Source organism: Micropterus salmoides, unplaced genomic scaffold (assembly GCF_014851395.1).
Source record: "Micropterus salmoides isolate LMB-PRFRI ecotype aquatic unplaced genomic scaffold, ASM1485139v1 Ms_hic_scaffold_11, whole genome shotgun sequence".
NCBI classification, from domain to species: Eukaryota; Metazoa; Chordata; class Actinopteri; order Centrarchiformes; family Centrarchidae; genus Micropterus; species Micropterus salmoides.
The window spans coordinates 29,095,353-29,116,310 of record NW_024040152.1 but is presented as its reverse complement, the minus strand read 5'-3'; the positions used below and the strand labels follow the sequence as shown (position 1 = coordinate 29,116,310).

The window sequence follows — 20,958 nt, the reverse complement described above, 5'->3', positions numbered from 1 at the left end:
GTTTGATGAGGCTGGAAAATGACTAGCAATGACAGAAAATGGGACGTGGTGATTGTGGGAGACAGGAGTGAGACTTCATGTGATTAGGTGCAAACTACAGCCGGTTTGCAGCAGATTGCTGCGACTTGGAAAGGCACGCATGAGAGAGAATTGGAGCAAACTACTCCTCTCCTTTACTCACTTTTCTTTTTGCTACTGAACTCTTTGGGCTCGCCCACGACTGTCATCAAATCTGTAATTTAGAGCGCCAGCCAAGTAGAGACAGCTCCAGTACCTGATGGTATAAGCACAAATAGTCCATGCTGACATCAGTGCTCACATTCCTCAGTTTTCCCACCATGATATTGAAATGAAAATGTGGCGAGACCGGTGAGAGCACATTCATATTTATTGTCACATTTTATTTTACAATTACATTAAAACTGCATCTGCGTAAATGCATAGCTGCCTTCTTTACAATATGTACACTGAATAAATCTTTAAGTACAGCTGATAAGGCATTTTTAAACATTCACAGTTGCAGTTGTTTAGGTTTAAACAGTATCACAGCTAATGAAATACTCCAAACCCTTAATATTTTGTAAGAATCCCTTGTAGGCAGCGATGTAATGCCCTTTTCAGATGACCAAATTAATAAATTTGGTATGACTAACAAGTGATTCTTGGAGCTGGTGGCAAGTCCTGGAGCTGGTCCTTTAAAAAAAACATACAAACAAAAACTTTTCAGTCCTCTTCCAGACTGGTCATTTCTGCCTGCCCACTTTCCCCAAGGAGGCACAGCAACTTTCTATATGCAGTCCTGTTACACAGAAAGATGGAGCAATCACATTAATGGACACATTTAATAAAGCATACAGCAACAGAATATTTCCAGATCTCTAACGTAACACCCCCGTCTTGTCTAGACAACTTAAAAATAGTTTTAAAGGCGCTGAATACTGTCTACGCGGCTTTGAGGATGTGATTCATGTGCTTGCTTACCTCAAGGTGATGTTCTTGCCCAGTCCTCTCTTGTGTTCAGTGTTTCTCAGACTGAGAGACAGGTTGGGAACGAGCGCTTGAACCACAGAGGGATTTAAAACAGCCACCGTCTCCAGGACACTGTATACCTGCCTGTCGTAGATGCCTTCATTCTCCTCCACAAATGACCTAGGAGCATTTTGATTAGTGAAAACCACCAAGGATAATGTAGATAATTTTACTCTGTGCCCTATATCAAGGTTTGTGCATCCCGTGAATAATGCCACATAGCTCTCTAATACAGGTGCAGATATTTATTGCTGGATATTACTGTCAGTTACCGTAAGACACTGATCATCTGGTCACACGGTCCCTCTGTAGATGCAGCAGCGCATCGCTCTACCACAAGCTGTAAGGCATCTGTGCTTATCTTCCTCACTGCACAGGAAAAAACAAAACAAATAACATTATCATTAAACAGCCCTCAGTGATTACTATAAACACAAACTTGATTGTCAAAATGTGTTTTCTTCTGTATAATTTACTTCAAAATGAGCATTGATGAAAATTGTAAGCACTGCAACCGTCTCGCTGATAGTAAGTACTATGATTACGGCATTTATTACGTTGATATTCAAGTGAAGTCGGGAACAAATGCAGGCCTGGACAGATTTATTTTGAAGGACTTTGAGAAACAAAAACAGGACTTGAACATTTGCTGTGACTCATCAAAATTGCAGTCATACATAAAATAAACCTACACGTGCATGTGATCCATAGACTGTATATAAGAAATGTGATCCTAGAAAGCCATCGCTGCCTTAAAGATAGCTTCAGGTAATTTACTAAGCCGTGGTCCTTTTAGTGGCCCACATTAGGAGAGCTTCCTGTATGAAATCAGCATAAGCATCAGAATAACATAAAGCCAGTCAGGACTGGCTGGAACCAGCGCTGTAGAGACCCTCCCCCTAAAATCAATCATATTACTCAGAGAACGGTGGTTATGTAGATAACTGAAAGTTCTCTCTTCGTAGCATTTGATTTGTTTCTTCCACTGAGAAATGATCACCCTTCCGACCGCTAGACATGGATATTTTGAAGACCAATCTGAGCCTCACTTGGCATCAAGCGAGCCAAAGGATGTCCTCTATATCAAAATCTGGAAGGCACTTGCACTCAGTGTAGAGAAACTACACTTTATAAGCTTCTAATCATTTTGTGTGTTGATGCACAAGCATGATCTTACCCTGTGGGTCGTTGACCAGCATCACACAGCGCAGCAGAGACGGGAGGGGCAGAGTGAGGAGGGCAGGGTCTGAGTCACTGTTTCGTCTCAGAAGCTCTAAGAGGAACATCAGGACTGACGCTAGCCTAGGTGAAGGGGCGTGACCCTTAAACTGCAGGAAGTTCTCACTGTAAAATTATTTATTTTTGGAAAAACATAAGGGAAGACAAGAAATTATATCAAAAATGCAGTTAGGTGCTTGATGATAAGATTAAAATCGAGTCAATAAATATGAAATTTAAGCTGCCATTTAGCTTGTTTTAAGCACATTCTGCTTGGTTTTGTAGTTTTTCTACTACTTGTGATATCCACTCACAAGCTGGATATGAAGTTCATGTTAAAGCCAGGTGGTTGGGGTGCGGGGTGGGGGGGCCACAACAGGCAAATAACATCTAAGCTCTAGAGACCTACCAGAGCACCTCCAGGATGGTCTTCCTCAGCGCTGCCCCCCAGGTGGTTGGGTTGGCCTCGCAGGCACTCAGAAGCACTGGGTGGTTGGCAATTATGCCCACTGAGGGGGAGGCTGGAAGGAAATGATCCAGATATCTGCGGGTAACCGAGCGGAGCTGCTGCTTCACATAGGCACCCTGTGACTGCGACACACTGGAAGCCACTGACAGACCCTGGAGGAGGATACATTTAAACTCAGAATGGAAACATCCATCCATCATATATAAATGCTTATCCTTCTTCAGGGCTGGAGCCGATCCCAGGTGACATTGGGCGAGAGCTATCACAGGGCTGACACACAGAGATAAACAACCATTCACACTCACATTCACACCTACGGGCAGTTTAGAGTCCCCAATTAATCTGCCCTTGTAAATGTTTTTGGACCGTGGGAGGAACCCATACTCTCTTGCTGTGAGGCAACAGTGCTAACCACTGCACCACCGTGCCGATCTAGAATTGAAACATCTAGGTAAAAAAAATGACAGAAATGAGTGATGACAGGGCTTTGATTCAGGCCTCTTCAAAACCCCAAACACCTTTAGGCCTAAAATGTCCTGATTGTCCAAGATCAGTGTTTGTCATTCGAGTGTAAGTGTTTGTCCCAACCTGTAAATATAGAGGCAGGCTGTCCCTGAGTGCTTTGTCCTGCTGTGTGAGGTTGTGGGGAAGCAGCAGCCCGTCCACAATGCGGAAGAGAAGCTGCTGTGCTTTAGATGTGGCCAGCAGGGGGCTCCAGTGCTTCACTATGCAACCTGAATCAAACATTACAAAACACAGACAATCATCAAATGATGTGACTTCAACCCCACTAAAAAGAAACAAACAAAGTACTCCTGAAGCTTCGTCTATTGGATAATGTGTTTGAAGTATATGGGCTTTGTGCTTACCAACAGCCCAGTAGGCCAGCTGCAGACCCTCTTGGTTCTTGCTGACCAGAGAGGGTTTAATGTGTTTCAGGATGTCACCAATGTAGTCCAGGGCCCTGGTCACCATGGCTGAACGCTCAGACAAAACCCGCAGTCCGCTGTACACACTGCCTACAGCCTGACACCATGAGGAAGCAGAAAAGAAAAGAAATGTGTAGAAATATCTGCATGTAAATACATGCTGCCGTAGGAGAGACCAGATATGACAGTGACATGCTAAGCTTACAAATCCCTAGTGGTATAACCCAACAGCAAACCCAAGACCAACTTGCTGTAACATTTCCAAATACACAAGTTGACCTTTGTTGACAGCATTAGACCACAGTGTATTTGACTCCTGTAAACATGAGTTACCTTGACAAACATCTCCAGGACTGAATTGGGCTCTAGCCTGGTGGCTGTGGGCTGGACGCCCGCTCTCTGCAGAAGACTGTCCACCTCGGGAAGCCTCAGCACAAGTCGGGTCAGTTCACACAACTGCTCCTCCACAGCCCGGCCTGAAAACAATGCAGGCACAAACACTGGGTATTTCCATAATAATGGATCCTTTATCTCTAATACAAGACAAACGTCTAAGATTTTTCCACAGGAAAAGACTTTTCTAATTCTGTCCATTTCAGAGCAGAGTTACGGTCATTAAGGATCTGAAATCTGCTGTTGGAAACACTTGATCACAGGCTATGTGATGAGAGTTTTTCTCAATTTGGGTTCTTGTTTGAAGGAGTTAAAGAAGTCCTGTTTCAAATTGTACACTGCATTGTTGAGCTAAATGATAAAACCCGACCATCAAAACTTGATCAAATTCCCTAACCTTTACCGTCTCTCTGAATTCTCAATATGCCAGAAATTCCAAATACACCTGTGTCTAATTAAATCTTGCCTGGTGTACAATGGGTGGTTATTTATTTAACAAATTGCAGACTCCATGGCATTACCTGTTCTACTGTCAGACCCATCTGGGTTCTTGTGAAGGTGCTGCTGCAGAACACAGCGGAACCAGGCCCTCACTGACAGGCTTTGTGCCGAACCGGACACAACGGCAGAATCGGTGCTTAGCGAGGACACCAGCTCACTGGAAAAGACAGAGAATCGATTCACACAAACGTAATGCGTGTTGATAAACATTTCTAGGATTTGTTTTGTCTTTATTGCTGATAAAGACATTAAGAAATATCAAGCATTCAATATGTGAGTGGCATAAACAAAGACAAACACTACATGTAGACAGAAACAAGGGGATAGCATAAGTTATTTACGAACACTTCACCCTTAATGTCAATGTTTGTGCTCAAGTGGTGACATCTATTGTATTTTATGTCACAAACATCTAAATCCACTAAAATCAGATTTCTTCTGAGTTGACATGCAGTTTTTAATGATCAAGAATAGAGGGAGGTGGAAATTTCTACGTAAGGTGTGGGAATTTAATTACATTTTCATATTAACAAAGCCATTGCTTCATTTTATAAATGACATACTGCGAACAGCTCAAATAGTAGTGAATAGAGGTTTGGCAAGCTGGTACTTTGAAACAATAAATATGAGGAGTGTCCTTGCTCTGGCTTTATATTCAGGTGTAGCACCTTAATTTCACTTGGCACTTTTTGAAGAGGACCTTTGAGGTTTAAATAGTCACGTTTTGTACCCTAAAGTGTTAAAGTGCCCCCCCCCATCTGACAGACCTGATGTTTTCCCATCAAGAGTGATGCAATAAAAATGCTTTGTGATTCAGGTATAAGCACAAGGTGCAGATCTCAAAGGCTAACTCTACCTGTTTTGGAGCAGATGGGGAAGGTAGCGAGTAACCAGAAGTGGGTGAACCATGTCGTCCCAGCCAAAGCATTGCATGATAGACTGGACTGGGTTGGGCTGAAGGTCCTGGGGGGCAGAGTGGGGCAGATCAAAGGCCAACAGGGTGAAGCCTGAGGAAAAGGAAATTATTAAATTTTTGTTGGAATTTCTAGAAAGACTGACACATGCATGATTTTAATAAGAAATGTTAGCATGAGCGCTGATTGATTTGTCTAAAAGATTATTTTAACCATGTTCTCTGAATCCCTAAATCATCTTATACTCTTCCCTAACTACTGTTATTCTCTCAAACTTCTATTCAGATTATCTGCCTTCATCAAAAGGTGGCATTAACTCAAACTGATCAGTATCAGTAATCACAAATCCAGCCCTTTCTTCCCTCCACTCAGTGTCTCTTTTTCCTCCAAGTGGGTGTTACTGACCTGCAGCAGCATCTGCCAGCTGTGTTGGAGGGGTCTGGGAGAGGCGTAGGCTGCGCAGGAAGGGGAAGAAGTGCGCCCAGAGTGCTGCTGCCACCGCTAGGTGGCGCTCTTTCACCACACTGGTGGTAGCAGGAGCCCAAGCCGAGGTGGGTGCTGACTGGACACTGCGCTGATGTACCCGTCTGGAAGGACACAGACACAACAAACGCAGATAAACAAATCTATCCGATGCAAAATCCAAACATAGTGCTCCCTCTTGTGTACAACACCCACACCCTCCAACTCCGCCCTCTGCTTTCTCCAATCCTTTTGCTCCCCCGTTTCTCTATTTCACTCCTGCTTTATGTGTTTTTCCTCTGTTCTCTCCTGGGGGATTACTGGGTGCGGCGGTGCGCTGCAGTGTGGAGCGGAGCAGGGTGGAGGTAGAGGTGGGGAAGGAGAGGAGGATTTTATAGGCATAGAGTGGAGCCTAATGCTGATCCCCTGTACACAGACTATACTTTGGCTCTTCTGGCTCATCCCTGGCCCTGGCCCCAGCCGCTACAGCAGCCCCACAGTGGCTGGCATTAGCCCAGATAAGCAGCTGAAGGAGCTGTAATCTCATTTAGACTGGAGATGATCCTCCTGTCCCCCTCATTCGCCCAGATAGGGGTGTGGGGAAGCGGTGTTGAGGTGTGCTGGAGAAGGAGGAAAGGATAGTGGGACTGGTAACCCCCCCCCCCACTCCTCAGCCATGCACTTTAGTCTGGTACTTTGGTACACACACATACACGCACACACCTCAACAGTGCCTTCCTTCCAGCAAGGTTGCATCTAATCCAAAGAGAGCTGAGACAATCGATTAGAGTCTGAATTCATTAGCCTCGTTACTACTGCGGAATGGGCCTTTCACACCCATCAACCCTCATTGTACAAGACATCGTCAGGGACCCCACTTAATCCTCCTCACTGCGGCTTCTTACAATGTGTACACACAAACACACACACACACACAGTCAATGCGAACATACCATTGGGGACCCCGTTTAACCCCTCTCCTCTCAACAGACACATAATATAATGACAGAGACGCATCAAACACACACCCAGGCACACTCTATACTTACTCCATCTATGAAATCTCTATCAAAAAGAATAGGTATAATTGTGACTATATGTGATTGTGTTCTCATTAGTAACCAGTAGTTGTCCTTGACTTTGGAAAGAAAGGCTCTATATCAGCTAAAAAGTGGTGCTCACAAAAGGAAAACGCTTCACAGGGAGGTTCGTGTTCTATCAAGCCAAGGAGATGGGGATTAATTGTTTGTACCGAAAACAGATCCAACATGGTGTGCCAATGCCAGCTCACCTCATCAACCAGCGACACCCCCACCCTCCCACAGCAGAGGGTCATGGGAAGGAATAAGACTGAGGAATTATGCCTGGGACTGGCTTCTTGCCTCAGCACCATGGCGATGGCTATCAAGAGTGGATGTTCGGACCCTCCGCTGCCTCAGCCATTGGCAGAATAATTCTCTTAATGTGTGCAGATTCCACACGGCTCTTAATAGACATAATGATGCAAAGGCTAAATTTGCCAGACTACATAATTGCCCATTAATTGTGTCACAGAAAAGACATTAATCACAAAGAGATACTGAGAATTGCCAGGCCGGAGAATTATGTTTAATTTGGCGGGACGGATCTGAAAGAGAGAGCATGGTATTTTTTTATTTGGTTAAATGGGTCAGTGTGGTCCGGGCCATAACACAGAGGGCCTCTGGGAGTTCTCCTCTTCTCTCTCTCTCCTTGGCCATTAATGTGCAAATGTGTGCCCTCCAACCCCGAGATCTGAGATGGGAAGTTTGGGAATTAGCAAAAGCTAACGAGATACCATGTTACAGGAGCCCAGCATTGGAATAAGAGAGGAGGAGTACACTTAGGTTAGTGTTTCACTTTTGGTGTGTGGGAAGGTGTGTAGGTTTGTGTGTGAGTGTGTGTGTGCGCAGGGTGGAGAGGGTGAAACGCATACACTGGAGAATTAAAGCAATCATACACCTACATGAATCAGTGAGAGGGCTCTGCAAAACACTTAACAATGTCCTTATCCTAGTGTTTCAGCTCATTTATTAACCTTTTGTAAATAGTGTAAGTATAAAGTGGCATTAATACTTTCAATGCTCAGTAAAACAAACAAACAGTATATTTCTAGGATTGTAAAAACTATATAAGAAACCACATGCATATTGCCTAAACTTCATAGGGCTGGGTATCAAACATTAATACTTTTTTAGAACAAATTGAAATGTGTCTACTGCACAGAGTGCAAGTACTACATTTGGCATTGAAGGCTTGCTCACATGTTTTCTTCTTTCTTTGATCACCCAGTTTCTGGTTTAAATCTGCTCTAATCAATATTTTCATATTAACAATGGATGAAATGACTACGTATAATGTCACAGTTGTCGCTCGTAGTAGACGAACACACACTTAATTATCACCTATTCCTCTAGAGTTTCCTTTTTTAGCACCTTCCCGCTCATTGTTTTGATTTTATGACTCTCCTGGCTCTCAGAAGTGGCGTTTCCAGCTGCAGCAGGCAGCCGATTTCAGCAAAAAAAGCTCTGATAATTCCAATGTATGCTACCCCCCCTGCACCAAATGACAGATAAACAATAGTAGCGACTATGCTGGTGAAGCTCAGCACTTTGGAACCAGATGTAACTGAGTATCTATAGTAAAGATCACATCATTTCTCACAGACTTTCCAGTCTCACCTGATTTCTATCTACTGTCTCTTCTGTTCCCGCCTCTACCTCCCCACATAAACAGAGACTGTTTCAGCTGTGGCTCTCTGACCTTCAGCCAGGGTCGATCGTGTAACGAACACCCGTGTCCTACAGCTGAACCCGTCCCGACACCCTACTGACCATAGTATCTCACCACGCCGACAGCACCGCCGCGGTCTCCATGACAACAGGAGGGTCCATGGAGGGTCCCTTGGGCCTGTAACTCTACTCAGAGCTTCACCAGCACCTGGTGAGGGTGACCTGGGGGCCACTAGGTCTACTGAGACCAACGGGGGCCTCAACGCAACACAAAGTCTTTACAGACACTCATTCCTGCTCACAGCACAATCTGCCTATTGTCAAGTATGAGAAGTGAGGGGACTCTGGGCTGGACTGGGAAGAGCAGAAGAAATCACTCTCCTCTGCTGTAGCCACTTATCAGATTTTAATAAAAGCTTAGCTTGGCCTTGGCCAGAAAACATTTGTCTGAATGTGTCCTCTATCTTTGAGGGAACAGCTATCAGTGAAAGAAAAGAAGAGAAACTGAGAAAGATACAGGAGCTGGTCAGTATTTACACCAGCGGTCTCACCTGAGCTGGGCGAGGACGATCTGCAGAAAGCCCAGGGCAGAATTCAGCTCTGATAGGCGGCAAGCAGGCAACAACCAATCAAACCCTTCGTTGAGCAGCTTCTCCTCTGATAGGCTGAGACCCGTGCTCGTCTCAAACACCTCAGCCACGCCCTCCAGGTATGAGCCGAGGGGCCCCCAGAGGGCAAGTCTGCGAGACACCTCTGTGGTCTTATTGTAGAACTCTTTGGCCGTCTCATTAAATGAGGAGGCAAGCCAGCTAGCCTGTGCACCAACATCCAGACCCCTCTCCTGGAAAAAAAATTAGATGAAAAAGTCTTGGTGGAGTTTAAAAGGTCTTTGTTGTATGCCTGGCTTGCAACAATACACTTCCAGATCATATTTCTGCTTAACAAACCATACCTGGAACAACAACAGTAGTGATAGCTGTCCCCTCCAGACCAGGGTGCGTTGCCCAGGCGGACAGTTAGAGGGAAGGAAGCCCAGCAGCTCACAGGCTCTGCTGGCCACATCCTCCAGCTCTACCTGCCTGGCCACCACCAGAAACAGCAGCAGGAAGTTCATGAGGCCCACCTCTGAGAGCTCCTGCATCTTCTTTGAGGAAAACTTGGAATAAATCCTGGAAGCATAAGAGAACAACAGAGGGAGAAAGAGTTTTCAAAATGTGGCAGCGAACCAAGGGGAAAAAGTGGCCTGTGACAGGGACGTGATCATGATCACATTGCCTGCTTGTTACAGTATTGCTTAATCTGAGGAAACGAAATGGTTCTGTTGTTTTAAAAAAAAAATTAAAAAAAAATTAAAACATTCTTTACTTCCACTGACAAATTCTTGAGACGTGATTTGTTCTTCTGAAACCCCTGACTTCTGACTTCAAATGCTGACTAACTGAACCTTCCACCCCCACCGTGCACCCCACTACCTGCCTCCATCGCCCTCTCAGTTCCAGGGGAGAGGCTGGCCTGTCCGGCCTATGTGTGTATATGTGGGTGAGAGAGAAAAAAAATATATATACGAGAGAGGGAGTAAGCAGAGTCTAACAGCGTGCTGGGTGGTTCTCTCACCCAGCACGCTGTTAGATCCTGCGGGCACTGTGGAGAAATGCCTTTAAAGATCATGTTAAATGTCAGAGACACTCAGACACACAGCAGTAGGCGCTTGGTCCCTCTCTCTACAGCCAAACCAATTTACTGCAACACCAGAGAGAGAGAGATCAATAAAACCACACACGCACGCAAACACACACACACTTTGCTGTTTGCTCGCCTGGCGGGAAAACACAGAAGGCTGGAGCCCCCCCACCCTTTTCACACCCCACCTCCAAAACACATAAGCAGCCCACACAGGTGAGTAGAGCTGCTGTTTGGGTCAAAACACAAACCGTGAGCATCCCAAGACAAACTCAGTGTAAGAACTATGACTGATATAAAGGAGTGGAGAGAGAAAAAAAAAAAAAAAAAGAGGATCTTTGAAAAACCAGGTTAACACCAAAATCAGCTTAGTTGCACCCACAGAGGACTATAGAAGGAGGTGGCCAAGCATGCAGTCAGAGTGTGAGGGGAGGGAGATTTAAATAGATGAATGGGTAATATGTAACAGGGATATAAGCAGCGCGCTGGGAGGCAGCAGTGGGGATTTTCTGTGTTCTCCCAACCTGTCTGTCTGTTTGTTTATTCTGGACAGCTTCTTTTTTTTTTCCTGGAGGCGAGCAGATGCTCCTAACTCCCGGCGTTGGAGATCAACATGCTCGCAGTCGATCCCATTAATGCGATGGTCGCGGGTGTCCCGCAGAGCCCAGCCAGGAGTAGGAACGCTGCCGAAACGTTGTGGCGATACAGTCGGCACGCCTCACACCTCCTGAGGGAGAGGAGGTGGTGGTGAGGGAGGCGGAAGGAGGGAGGGGGTTTCTGGACCTGTCCCAGCCCAGTCTGGTTGTTGCCAGACTGCCTACCACCCACATCCCCCCACTCCCCTCCACCCAAGCTCCCCTCTCTATCCGTGTTGGAAACCAACACAGCTTCGTTAAGGCGAATTAACCGCCACGCTCGTTAGCTAATTAGCCCCCATGTCTGCAGTGCTACTGAGCACATTCCAGACAGAGGGAAGTCATTAGGCGGATTTATCTACGGCTGCCTCTCTCTGGCGCCCAGCCGGCTTAGAATATCGGATGGTCCAGTGTTTGGTTCTGATTATCACATTAGCTTGTGATCTTTACTCTCTTCTTTCTTACATTCATCCAATGGCCCTCACACACACTGAAACCATGTCACTGTTCTAGGGAGCGGGAGCAGGTGCAGCGTGTGTGTGTGTGTGTGTGTGTGTGAGAGAGTGTGTGAGAGAGAGAGAGAGAGAGAGAGAGTAGGAGGCTCCTTGGCTTTGGTCTGTGCTGAAGAGCAGGTGGTTGACTCCTGAGACACCTGCTCCACTGGGGGGTCTGAGTAAATATCAAAGACGCACCGGGAGACTGCGGTGCACCTGGCACGCACACAGACAGGACTGAAATGCATGATAGTGTGCAAACACACATGTTGTTTGTGTATTCATGTAAGTTTGCACCTACATACACACACAGAAATCCAAACAGCACACTAAACACATCACACATTAAAAGATCAAGGGGAAATTGGAATATTACAAAGCCTCGTCCTGATTAATAATCTCTTCTCACAGCTTTTATTATTTTATCCCTGTTATCTTCTCTTCCCCCCAAAAATGATATGCTATTTAGATGGTGTGTTGCGTCAACTGCCTGCCCGTGAGATCTACCTTTCATGGCGGAAGTGAATGCGAAGGAGCGGGAACTACGAAGCCTCCCAGTCTGCTATCCATCCTTACCTTCCTTTGATCTGTCTCTGTGGGACTCCACCACACCTGTCCTGGGCGAGGCACAGGGCCAGCACTCGAAGGAAGATGTGGAAGGAGTTGGATAAGCGGTAGAGCTGGGTGTGTCCTGGAGAGTGGAGGGGAGAGGGGGAGCAGCAGCTGCGGGCCTGCTCCAACAGAGCCAGGGGCGTCTTGTACAAAGTCCCCACGCCAGACATCCCGAGCCAGGGTATGGTGAATGAAGCGCTCTGGGGCGTAGGTACAGAAGATAATGTAACTGTACAGGCCTTGTTAATAGCCAATAGGAAATGTGCTGCGTGATTAAAGAATATGACTTATCATCTCAAAAAGGGGTGATAATGTTCATTTCTGTTACAAAAGTAAGCTAAAGGTGGTCTGATTGGAGTGGATCTGCTTAAAATGAGGCAACAGGTTTGTCCTCACCAGATTCTTGCTGTAGTAGTCCCAGAGGGTGGAGACAGCACTGGTGCTCGGTTCCCACAGCAGACAGAGACTGAGACAGCAGTGGACATGCATCCTGACCTGCTCCTCCGCTAGACCTCCCTGTTATCACACACACACACACACACACACACACACACACACACACACACACACACACACACACACGCTGTTAAATTAACTACTAGAAATGCAAAATACAAAAGTATTTGATGAATTTGAAAGTTTAAAGATTCATGTGGAACTAAAGGCAGAGCAGACCTTAGGGTTACAAGTTAACTTGAGCAACTCTTCCACAAACGTCCAATTATCACACAGCTGTTTCTGTTAATAATAATAAAACAAGATAATGCATTAAAAACAATAGCGAACAACATGTATTCATGTTTTGATATGAGTACCTGCTCTAGATGATGCACTATTATGGACTGACTATTACATGTCACATCAGTCTCAGACACATTTCAATAAAAAGTCCTATGTCATTTGTATTTGTCTAGTTTTAGCACAATTCTTTTTTGAAGTGTCAAGACAAATTAATCCTAGGAATAAGACGAGAACTGCAAGAAGACGCCTCCTGGATGAGAGGCAAAATGTCTTCAAATCTGCAACTTGTCTCTCTTTACATTGTCCCACCACCTGGATGAACCCGACTTAGATGCTTTTTTTAGTAAATAATATCAAAATGAAGTTATTATTGCTAAACCTGAGTTAAGTTAAATCATGTGCAATTAAAAAATTTCAAATATCTAAAACATTTAACAAATTCCCAGAATTCCCTACCGTGTAAAATACTTTTGCTCATTATCATCTCAAAAAAACGTATGCCAAGGTTATTTTGCAGTTTAACATCTTAACACAGTGATTCTTGGCGTCTTACCTCATTCTGGAGTGTGCCGTTATGACTGTACTGCCCTAACATTGCTAAATGAGTGAGCAGCCACCATGTGAATCCCAGAGGGTCCTTGCAGTGTGTGGGGAGGCCACTGAACTGCTCTGCGGCTGGTTTCCCTGAAACCAGAGGCCTCAACAACAAGTTCATGTAGCTCCAGAAAGACTAGAGGGAAACACAGGTTGGTTCATTTAGTTTTGGATAGAGTCATATTTAATTGTGCGACTGTGAACGTGTGTATTTGCGTTACCTGTGTGTGCAACACTTTATTCCTGTATTCCAGAAGGTGTATGAGCAGGACCCACAGCTCTTTGGTGCAGGAGCAAAGGTAGTGATGGCTGCTCAGTGCTTCTGTAGGCCTCACCTAAAAATCAACATGTGTGTATTAGGGCTGAAACGATTAATCAAATAATCGATTTGTTGTCAACTATTAAATTAATCTCCAACTCTTTTGATAATTGATAAATTGGTTTGAACATTTTTTTCAAGAAATGTATCTGCTTCCAGCTTCTTAAATTTAAAATGTTCTTGTTTCTTTACTCCTCTATGACAGCAAACTCTTTTTTGGATTGTGGACAAAACACAACATTCGAGGATGTCTTCTTGGGCTTTGGGAAACACCAATTGACATATTTCACAATTTTAGACTAAACAACTTATTATTTGATCAAGAAAATCATCAACAGATTAATCAACAATAAAAAGAATTGTTAGTTGCAGCCCTAATGTAATGGTTTTATATTATTATCCAGTACTGAAGCGGGGGGAAATTCAGTTTTTGTGGATAGCAATGTGGACAGCTTCTATCTATTTTCTATCAACCGAGTACTAAATGTGGTAATAAACATATTTAAAACCAGAACTGGAGTTTTCCCAGCTAAAAAAACTACCTAGAAATACCACTGGTACATCTCAGTATTAAGACATAATGAATTAAAACCAACCGCCCACCTTGCTGTATTTGCCTATGGCCAAACCAGTTAGGTCACACAGCAGACTGCACAGGTGCTCTTCAAACAGACTGGAATCCGTCAGGTTCTCTCCCGTTAGATTCACAAACTGGTGGGCGTACACCACCTGGCCTGAAGATAAGAACAGGTAAAATTACAAAAAGCCTGTTCCCATGATAATAACTCACTATGGGTCAGAAGATTAATGCCCACTGTTGTTGGATGTCAAATACTAGTCAGAGTACAATCATTCAAACAGTCTTGTATAAAGAGATAACACGGTATCTCTGTTGTAGTTTATAATGTATGTAACAATTCCACACTTTCCTCCCAATACATTTCAGTGTTCCCAAAGGATTGGATTCCAATCCTACAGGTACAATCAGTGTATCTCTAAACTACAATGCATTAACAGTCTGTTGCATACCTTGCATCTTGTGACCAAGTAGGTGGAGGATCTCCAAGACTGACCAATGGATGTCAAGATGAAGGTGTAACAAATGCCAAGAGGGAGGAAAAATCTGTGGGAGGTAAACAGAGCGCAAAGTTCAATGTCAATACTTTTATTTTCTTTAACTTATAGTAAGAAGTTCTGAGTGATGGGAACTCTTAGTGATGGGTACAAAGAAAATGTGGTCCTGACTCATTCCTCACAACTGTTTATAATATTTCCTTTGCTCTGTAAAGCATGATTACATTTATCATGCCATCCGCCACACTTTTGTTACACCTGTTTAAAAGCCCTATCCCCTTTACAACAGCACATGATGCCATTGTATCACACACCTTTCCCTGGTTAAGTATAGTAAAGGCACTCTGAACGTTGGCAGGGAGGTCTTTGAGTCGCCCTATGAGGAGAGTGATGCCAAGCAGCTCCTCCAGAAGAGCAGAGGGGAGCTGAGCCTCCAGCTCCTCATATGGGTGTGAGTGACCTGCATCTAGGCAGCTGGGAGGATCCAGGTACCTGAACGGATACAAAAGGATTTGCATGCCAAGATAAACAAACAGATGACATTATAATATATAGATAAAACATTTAAATTAGTGGCACTAGCGTTGACATGAAATATGTAGAATTACCTGTGCAAGAAGACTTTAACATACTGAAGAAATGAAATACACTGTTGTCTGAGGTCCTCTGCTTCATAGTGGAGGTTGCCTGCTTGACCTACAACACATGAGGGATGGTGTGGGCAGTGTTCATAAATCTTATGTAAAACATGCCCACTGAATCAGATATCAGATATGACTCAAACAACAGAGAGAGAATAGAGTTCAACAATCCATTTATGGTAAATGTATTTGTTGGTACAGCTTGCCACAGCTGATTAATGAGTGTACTTACTTACTTACACAAAGCACACTATTACAACCACATTTACATCCTCATTATTCGTCCCTGTTTTGATGGATGCCTTTTCGGTCCACCAGATACATACAATGTAGAAACTAACATGTAATTCTTAATCAGATTTAAAATCACATTGTAGACTTCAGTGTGGCATACTATTATTAACTGACTTAAACTTCTTTCAGCACTTGCACTTTAACAGCCAATGTAATTGTATTCAACTGTTTTCATGTCACTCTTCAGCAAACACTTTACCCAGCTTCAGTGGGCAAGGCAAGTTTTCCATCCAAAATTGATGCAGCAGAACCAGATATATTGTCTTTTTTATTCCTTGCGTTCTCCCTCCTTGTAAAAACCTGGCACGTACATTACCTACAATGCAACTCAACGTCCGACTGTTTGTCTGGAGATTCGGATGTGTTGTGCTAGTAAGAACTAACGTAGCCCCGGGCCTGATGCAGAAACGAACAGTGGGCTTCTTCTATTCTATTCTATTCTATTCTACACTCATAGAAATTTGTCATTTTCAAACCGATTCTGATCACTTGATTTTTGAGCAGCTCCCTCTGGAGCTGCAAAGGCTTTACACAACTTTTTTCCCCACATATTCACAAATTCCTCTCGAGACCTGTGAACAGACCTTGATGTGGAAAAATCTGCGGACTTCCCTTTTAACGCATGGGGCAGAGCTGCCACAGAGGGCCCAGTCCACAAGCAGTGAGCTTAAACTATACTCTATCTTGCTGCTGCTTCCTCAGTTAGTCATACTAATCACCTTATATGCATGTAATGCATGTTGTATGGTATGGTCTATGGTAAGAGGAAAATGTTGCCTTGTGCAAAGCAATTTTCCTGGCTGATACTATGGCGGACTGGTTAGAACAACCGCCCCTCAACTTAAAGGTATTTCACTTAATCCCCTGCTCCCCCACTGCATGTTGAAGGGCCCTGAACCACAAATTGTGTGAATGTGTATGAATGAGTTAATTGTTTCTGGTGGATGGTTGGCCTTTTAGTTTTAAAACTAGCTGCTGCTATTTTAAAACTACAATTTCCTGTTTACACAAAAAAAAATACTCAAAAAATACTGACAATTTGATTATAAGCTGGACTGTGGATTGCATATTGCATAAGCTTACCAAAGTCATGTGAGCTGGACTGCACCATGGTCTCCAGCCTGTACACCTTTTGTCTGGAATGTAACAAAGAGAAAGTTTGACCATTGACTATGTGAATGAACCATGGTATACAGTGGTGAAAAAAATTCTGTCTAAGAAAGATTCCAAATCTAAGCTTTTGCAACCATGGAAAGGGGCCTTCAAATTAGGGACACATAAATTAACATTAACTGTGTTTATTTTAAAAGCAAACTTAACTGGGATCAGTTTAACATACTGGCTTACCTGAACAGACCGAAGAGTAGCTTTGTAGATTCCACCAGTGCTGTCTCTGTTACCCAGGGGAAGCCAAAGATCTCCACAGTGTCTGTCTCATACTCTGCAGGGGCCGGGTCAAGACGCAACAGCAGCCTACAGAGTGGATGTTAAGACTTTATTTACTAAGGTTTTTCTTCCGCTGAGACTTCGGCTGCCACATCATTACAATCTAGGTGACTGGAATTGCATTTGCTGTGCTTAAAGCATCAAAAACTGACCTTTGAATGAAAAAAAAAAAATCAACAACCTTGTATGTTTCCAGAAAAACAACCCAGTTACTCAGGATAATCCACAGATGTTACTGTCCACAGTTTTCACTGGGACCATTTCACTGGCAGAAAATAGGTAGAGTGAACTGTTTACCTCCAAGTGGGAAAATATGTTTTTGTTTTTATGTGATAATGGTGAACTGACAGCGACCTTACCGCTTCAGGGAGCCTCTAGCTGTGTATCCCTCTGTGGAGAGTGATCCAGTGGGGTCATCTTTTGTTTCAGAGCAGCAAAAGCATGGCGGCTGGGCTGGAGTCAGCTCACATAGGCTGTCTGCTGTGAAAGGAGAAACTGGTGGGGTAAGGGATTGGCTGAAGTCGTCTGCCATGCTGCCAGGGCACACTCAGTATCACCTTTAATGACAAAAATAACAAACATTGTGTGTGAGACAGGAGCAACATGCTGCAGTAGGTGCAGACAAATGTAGTAGGCACTCACATGATGTTAATGTACAAAGATGCACTATATAAACGCATATTCAAAATTTGCATGCTATATAACGTTACAGCATTAAATATAGTAATGCCAGGCATCTAAATGTAGTGCTACACATTATAAAACATATAGTAACCTTAAGTGTTATGTTAAATCAAACAGAAGACAGATTTGAGATCCGTGATGTTTCACTGGCGTAAGCTAACCTTCAGCCAGTAATGTCCAAATAGATTATATAGTTACTTTACAATGCAGCTTAGGTGACACACGCGGGTGTGTACAATGTGTAGGTCACACACTGCACGATTATGTTATTGTTAAGTATTTTCTAGTAACGTTAACGTTGATTGTATCTGTTGAATGTCTAACTTAGTTAGCGTTAGTAAACAAAGCACCACCAGAAACACAAACGTTATTGAAACATTCACAAACCGTGTATTGAGTCGTCTTATGTGGCGTAATATTCCGTAAATTTAAAGCAAAATATTAAGATTACACAGCCGTCATTAGTGCGTTGTTTGGGTTTTCAGTCTCTCCCGCGCGTCTACACCACGCATGCGCACACTCGCCCCGCGCCCGGTGATTGGTCCGAAGTTTCACTGTGGGCGTGGTCGTATCGATCTACACACACACAGCGAGAGGTCTCACTGCAGCACGTTCCTCCGTCGCTTTATTTCTCCCGGTGGAGTGGGTTGCTGATTGTCCGTTTGTCCAGTAGATTCGTGCCTGAATCAATTTCTTTATTTCTCGAGAGGTCAGTATAAGAGCAAATTAAATGACAGCGTTGAACTCAGTTGTCACCCTCGTGAGACTTGAAAGTAATTGAATTAGTTTAAAATGTTCTCTTTGGTCTTTGTTAACACATACAGGTTCAATTTACACCAACTATATCAGACATATGCCTTAAACGAAATTATAATATTACTGCTGCTCAATATGTCTAAATTATTATCATTAAACATGTCTTAGCATACACTGAACCAGAGCACCTGCCCCATGCCATGCCTTTTCTATAGACGATGTCCAAGTCACTTCTTGTCCCCTTCAGCTATGTCAAAGTGTCAAAGTCACTATTGTCCAATGTCACTCTCACTACAGGGATCCCGCCCAAATTTTTACAAAATGATGCAGAGGTTTAAGTAGAATTTTATCCTCGCTAACCCTAATTTCCATATGCAGATCTGTCTCTCCCAACAGTCCCTCTCGCCATCACACCATTTCTTGCATTCTAATGCATTCTCACATCTTTACAAAATCCCCCCCTTCCGCAGACACGCCGTGGATGTGCTCGTTTTGTCGACTTACTGTTCGTTATTTCTGCACGTTTGACTTGTCCAGTGAGGAGATGCACGATAGATGCGGTGCTTTGCATGCTCTAATTTGCACGTTTTATCAGGCTAGCAGGAGTCAGTGGAGACAATAAAAATGGACGCGTCGGGAGATTTGTTCTTTACGATGCTTCGACCTCCCGCTCTCTGCTTTCAACAGGAGCCAGTCCGTCTGTGTGAAGGCTCTGGATGGGGAAGGTAAATGTTGTTTTTTTTGTTTTTTTTTTTACAAACCCATTCAATCCTTTCTAGGCACTGTAGTACATGGACGGAGTCGGATTTGAACCTGTTTCATCTCCCCTCCCCTCGCCCTCAAATGTAGCCTCGTTTCCAGGCTTGGATGCACTAAACCAGGTTGGATTTTCTTGTGTGTGAAAACCACAATTCAAAACTCAAGAGTAACAATTTGATGACGGGAAACTTGAGTCAGACAGATGTCTGGATGCACTAACTAGTAATCCTCCCCATCAATTTGCATGATCACCAGTAAATGACCTATAATGGATGCAATTGGACTTATGCTAAGGTAATAACCTGGTGTTGTGATTACTTGCAGCCTGATAAACTTAATGAACTGTGTTTCAAGAAAAACTGTAGTCAACATATGGGTAACTTCCAACATACATACACAGAAGCAACATCTGTTGAAATTTTGCTCCACTGTAAAATAAAATAACATTCACAAAGATACACCCATACAGGTGTTTCCCACTCCTGCCTGAAAAGACCTAAAACAGGTTGTAGGTGGGTGGAGCTATGCTCAGGATAGTCATATTCATCATTTGATATTTTGAATTGGGCATAGGTGATGTGTAAGTAATAATATTAACAGTGCTCTGGTGAGCCATGCCAGTGAGCCAACATGCACAAACCCAGGACCTTGCCAACCTAAATGGAATCCAACTATTGTTGGTAGTATTTGTTACACCTGTGCATGCTATGCAGCCCTGAAATTGACGAACGATAGTGAAAGTTAAATATAAAATAAATTAAATGCTTCAATAAATAATGCAGTTTTTTTTTAATAATTAAAGCTTTTAAATATATATATATGAAATTCACATGCATTATATGAAATATTTCGTGTACATTATTAGTTAACCTAAGCAACATTTCCCATTTTACTTTACTACTTACCAATTTCCCTTTTCATTAAACTACACCAGCCAGTGCATGTGTAGTTTCCTTTATCTCCTGATTGGTGGACTGCGAAAAAGGCCCATTTACTGAAGCCACCAAACTCAATATATTCCACACCAAAAAGGTGTTAGTTGTCCTGCCCTAAAACAGTTAACATAGAGTCACGGAAATGTTAATCAAGCACAGTCTGTACACACCCACACAGCCATGAGTGGAGGTCTGATCTGACTAATAACACCTGTAATATCGCCTTTCTTTAGCCTCTCATCCCTGACCCGCAAGAGGGTCACAGAACAGCTGCTGGTGGCGGATAATGCTACATTTCTGCAATGTCTACAGGATATATAAAATGGGAACACCTCCCATTTTTATTCTGACTTGGGATCATTCACACATTATTCCAAAATGCCATCCCCCCCCACCCCACTCCCGCTGCTAACATTGTACTTATACCAATACAAATTCTAAATTAGCCATTTCTGCTGTGTTAGTATGGAGTGGCTTGTACACCAGTTACTAAACAAACGATGCATAACTCCTTTTAAAAGAGAGAGAAAGAAAACTGTAGGACGATGACAAAAATCATTAGATGCGCTGTATAAGGTTGCTGTATACAGGGGCGCTTTGTATATGGTGAATGACACTGAACATCCCCT

At 43.6% G+C, this 20,958-nt stretch overlaps 1 protein-coding gene across 2 annotated transcripts; it reads right to left on the bottom strand.

The window, feature by feature from the left end:
- Positions 1 to 370: 370 nt before the first annotated feature.
- On the bottom strand, positions 371 to 18,389 carry mms22l (MMS22-like, DNA repair protein). Of its 2 annotated transcripts, none has more exons than XM_038712146.1 (26): positions 18,267 to 18,389; positions 17,555 to 17,752; positions 17,097 to 17,222; positions 16,833 to 16,885; positions 15,423 to 15,510; positions 15,129 to 15,306; positions 14,770 to 14,863; positions 14,344 to 14,474; positions 13,643 to 13,756; positions 13,381 to 13,557; positions 12,762 to 12,824; positions 12,483 to 12,602; positions 12,051 to 12,286; positions 9,618 to 9,834; positions 9,217 to 9,506; positions 5,859 to 6,040; positions 5,396 to 5,546; positions 4,560 to 4,696; positions 3,979 to 4,121; positions 3,586 to 3,742; positions 3,305 to 3,450; positions 2,657 to 2,868; positions 2,207 to 2,373; positions 1,302 to 1,398; positions 982 to 1,149; positions 371 to 799 (listed from the first exon to the last, which is right to left on the bottom strand). In XM_038712146.1, the coding sequence occupies exons 2-26, from the start codon at positions 17,725 to 17,727 to the stop codon at positions 724 to 726; spliced, it is 3,696 nt and encodes a 1,231-aa protein (XP_038568074.1). In that variant the 5' UTR covers positions 17,728 to 17,752; positions 18,267 to 18,389; the 3' UTR covers positions 371 to 723. The 2 variants fall into 2 exon arrangements, with proteins under 2 accessions (XP_038568074.1, XP_038568075.1); XM_038712147.1 differs by having other exon boundaries at positions 371 to 693.
- Positions 18,390 to 20,958: the final 2,569 nt, after the last annotated feature.

Excerpts from the sequence above, each read along its gene's own strand:
- mms22l (XM_038712146.1), bottom strand. The coding sequence starts at position 17,727 with ATGGCAGACGACTTCAGCCAATCCCTTACCCCACCAGTTTCTCCTTTC. Across the intron at positions 17,223-17,554 it reads GCTAGAGGCTCCCTGAAGCG|GCTGCTGTTGCGTCTTGACC; the intron begins GTAAGGTCGCTG and ends TCCACTCTGTAG. Across the intron at positions 2,374-2,656 it reads ACCATCCTGGAGGTGCTCTG|TGAGAACTTCCTGCAGTTTA; the intron begins GTAGGTCTCTAG and ends ATAATTTTACAG.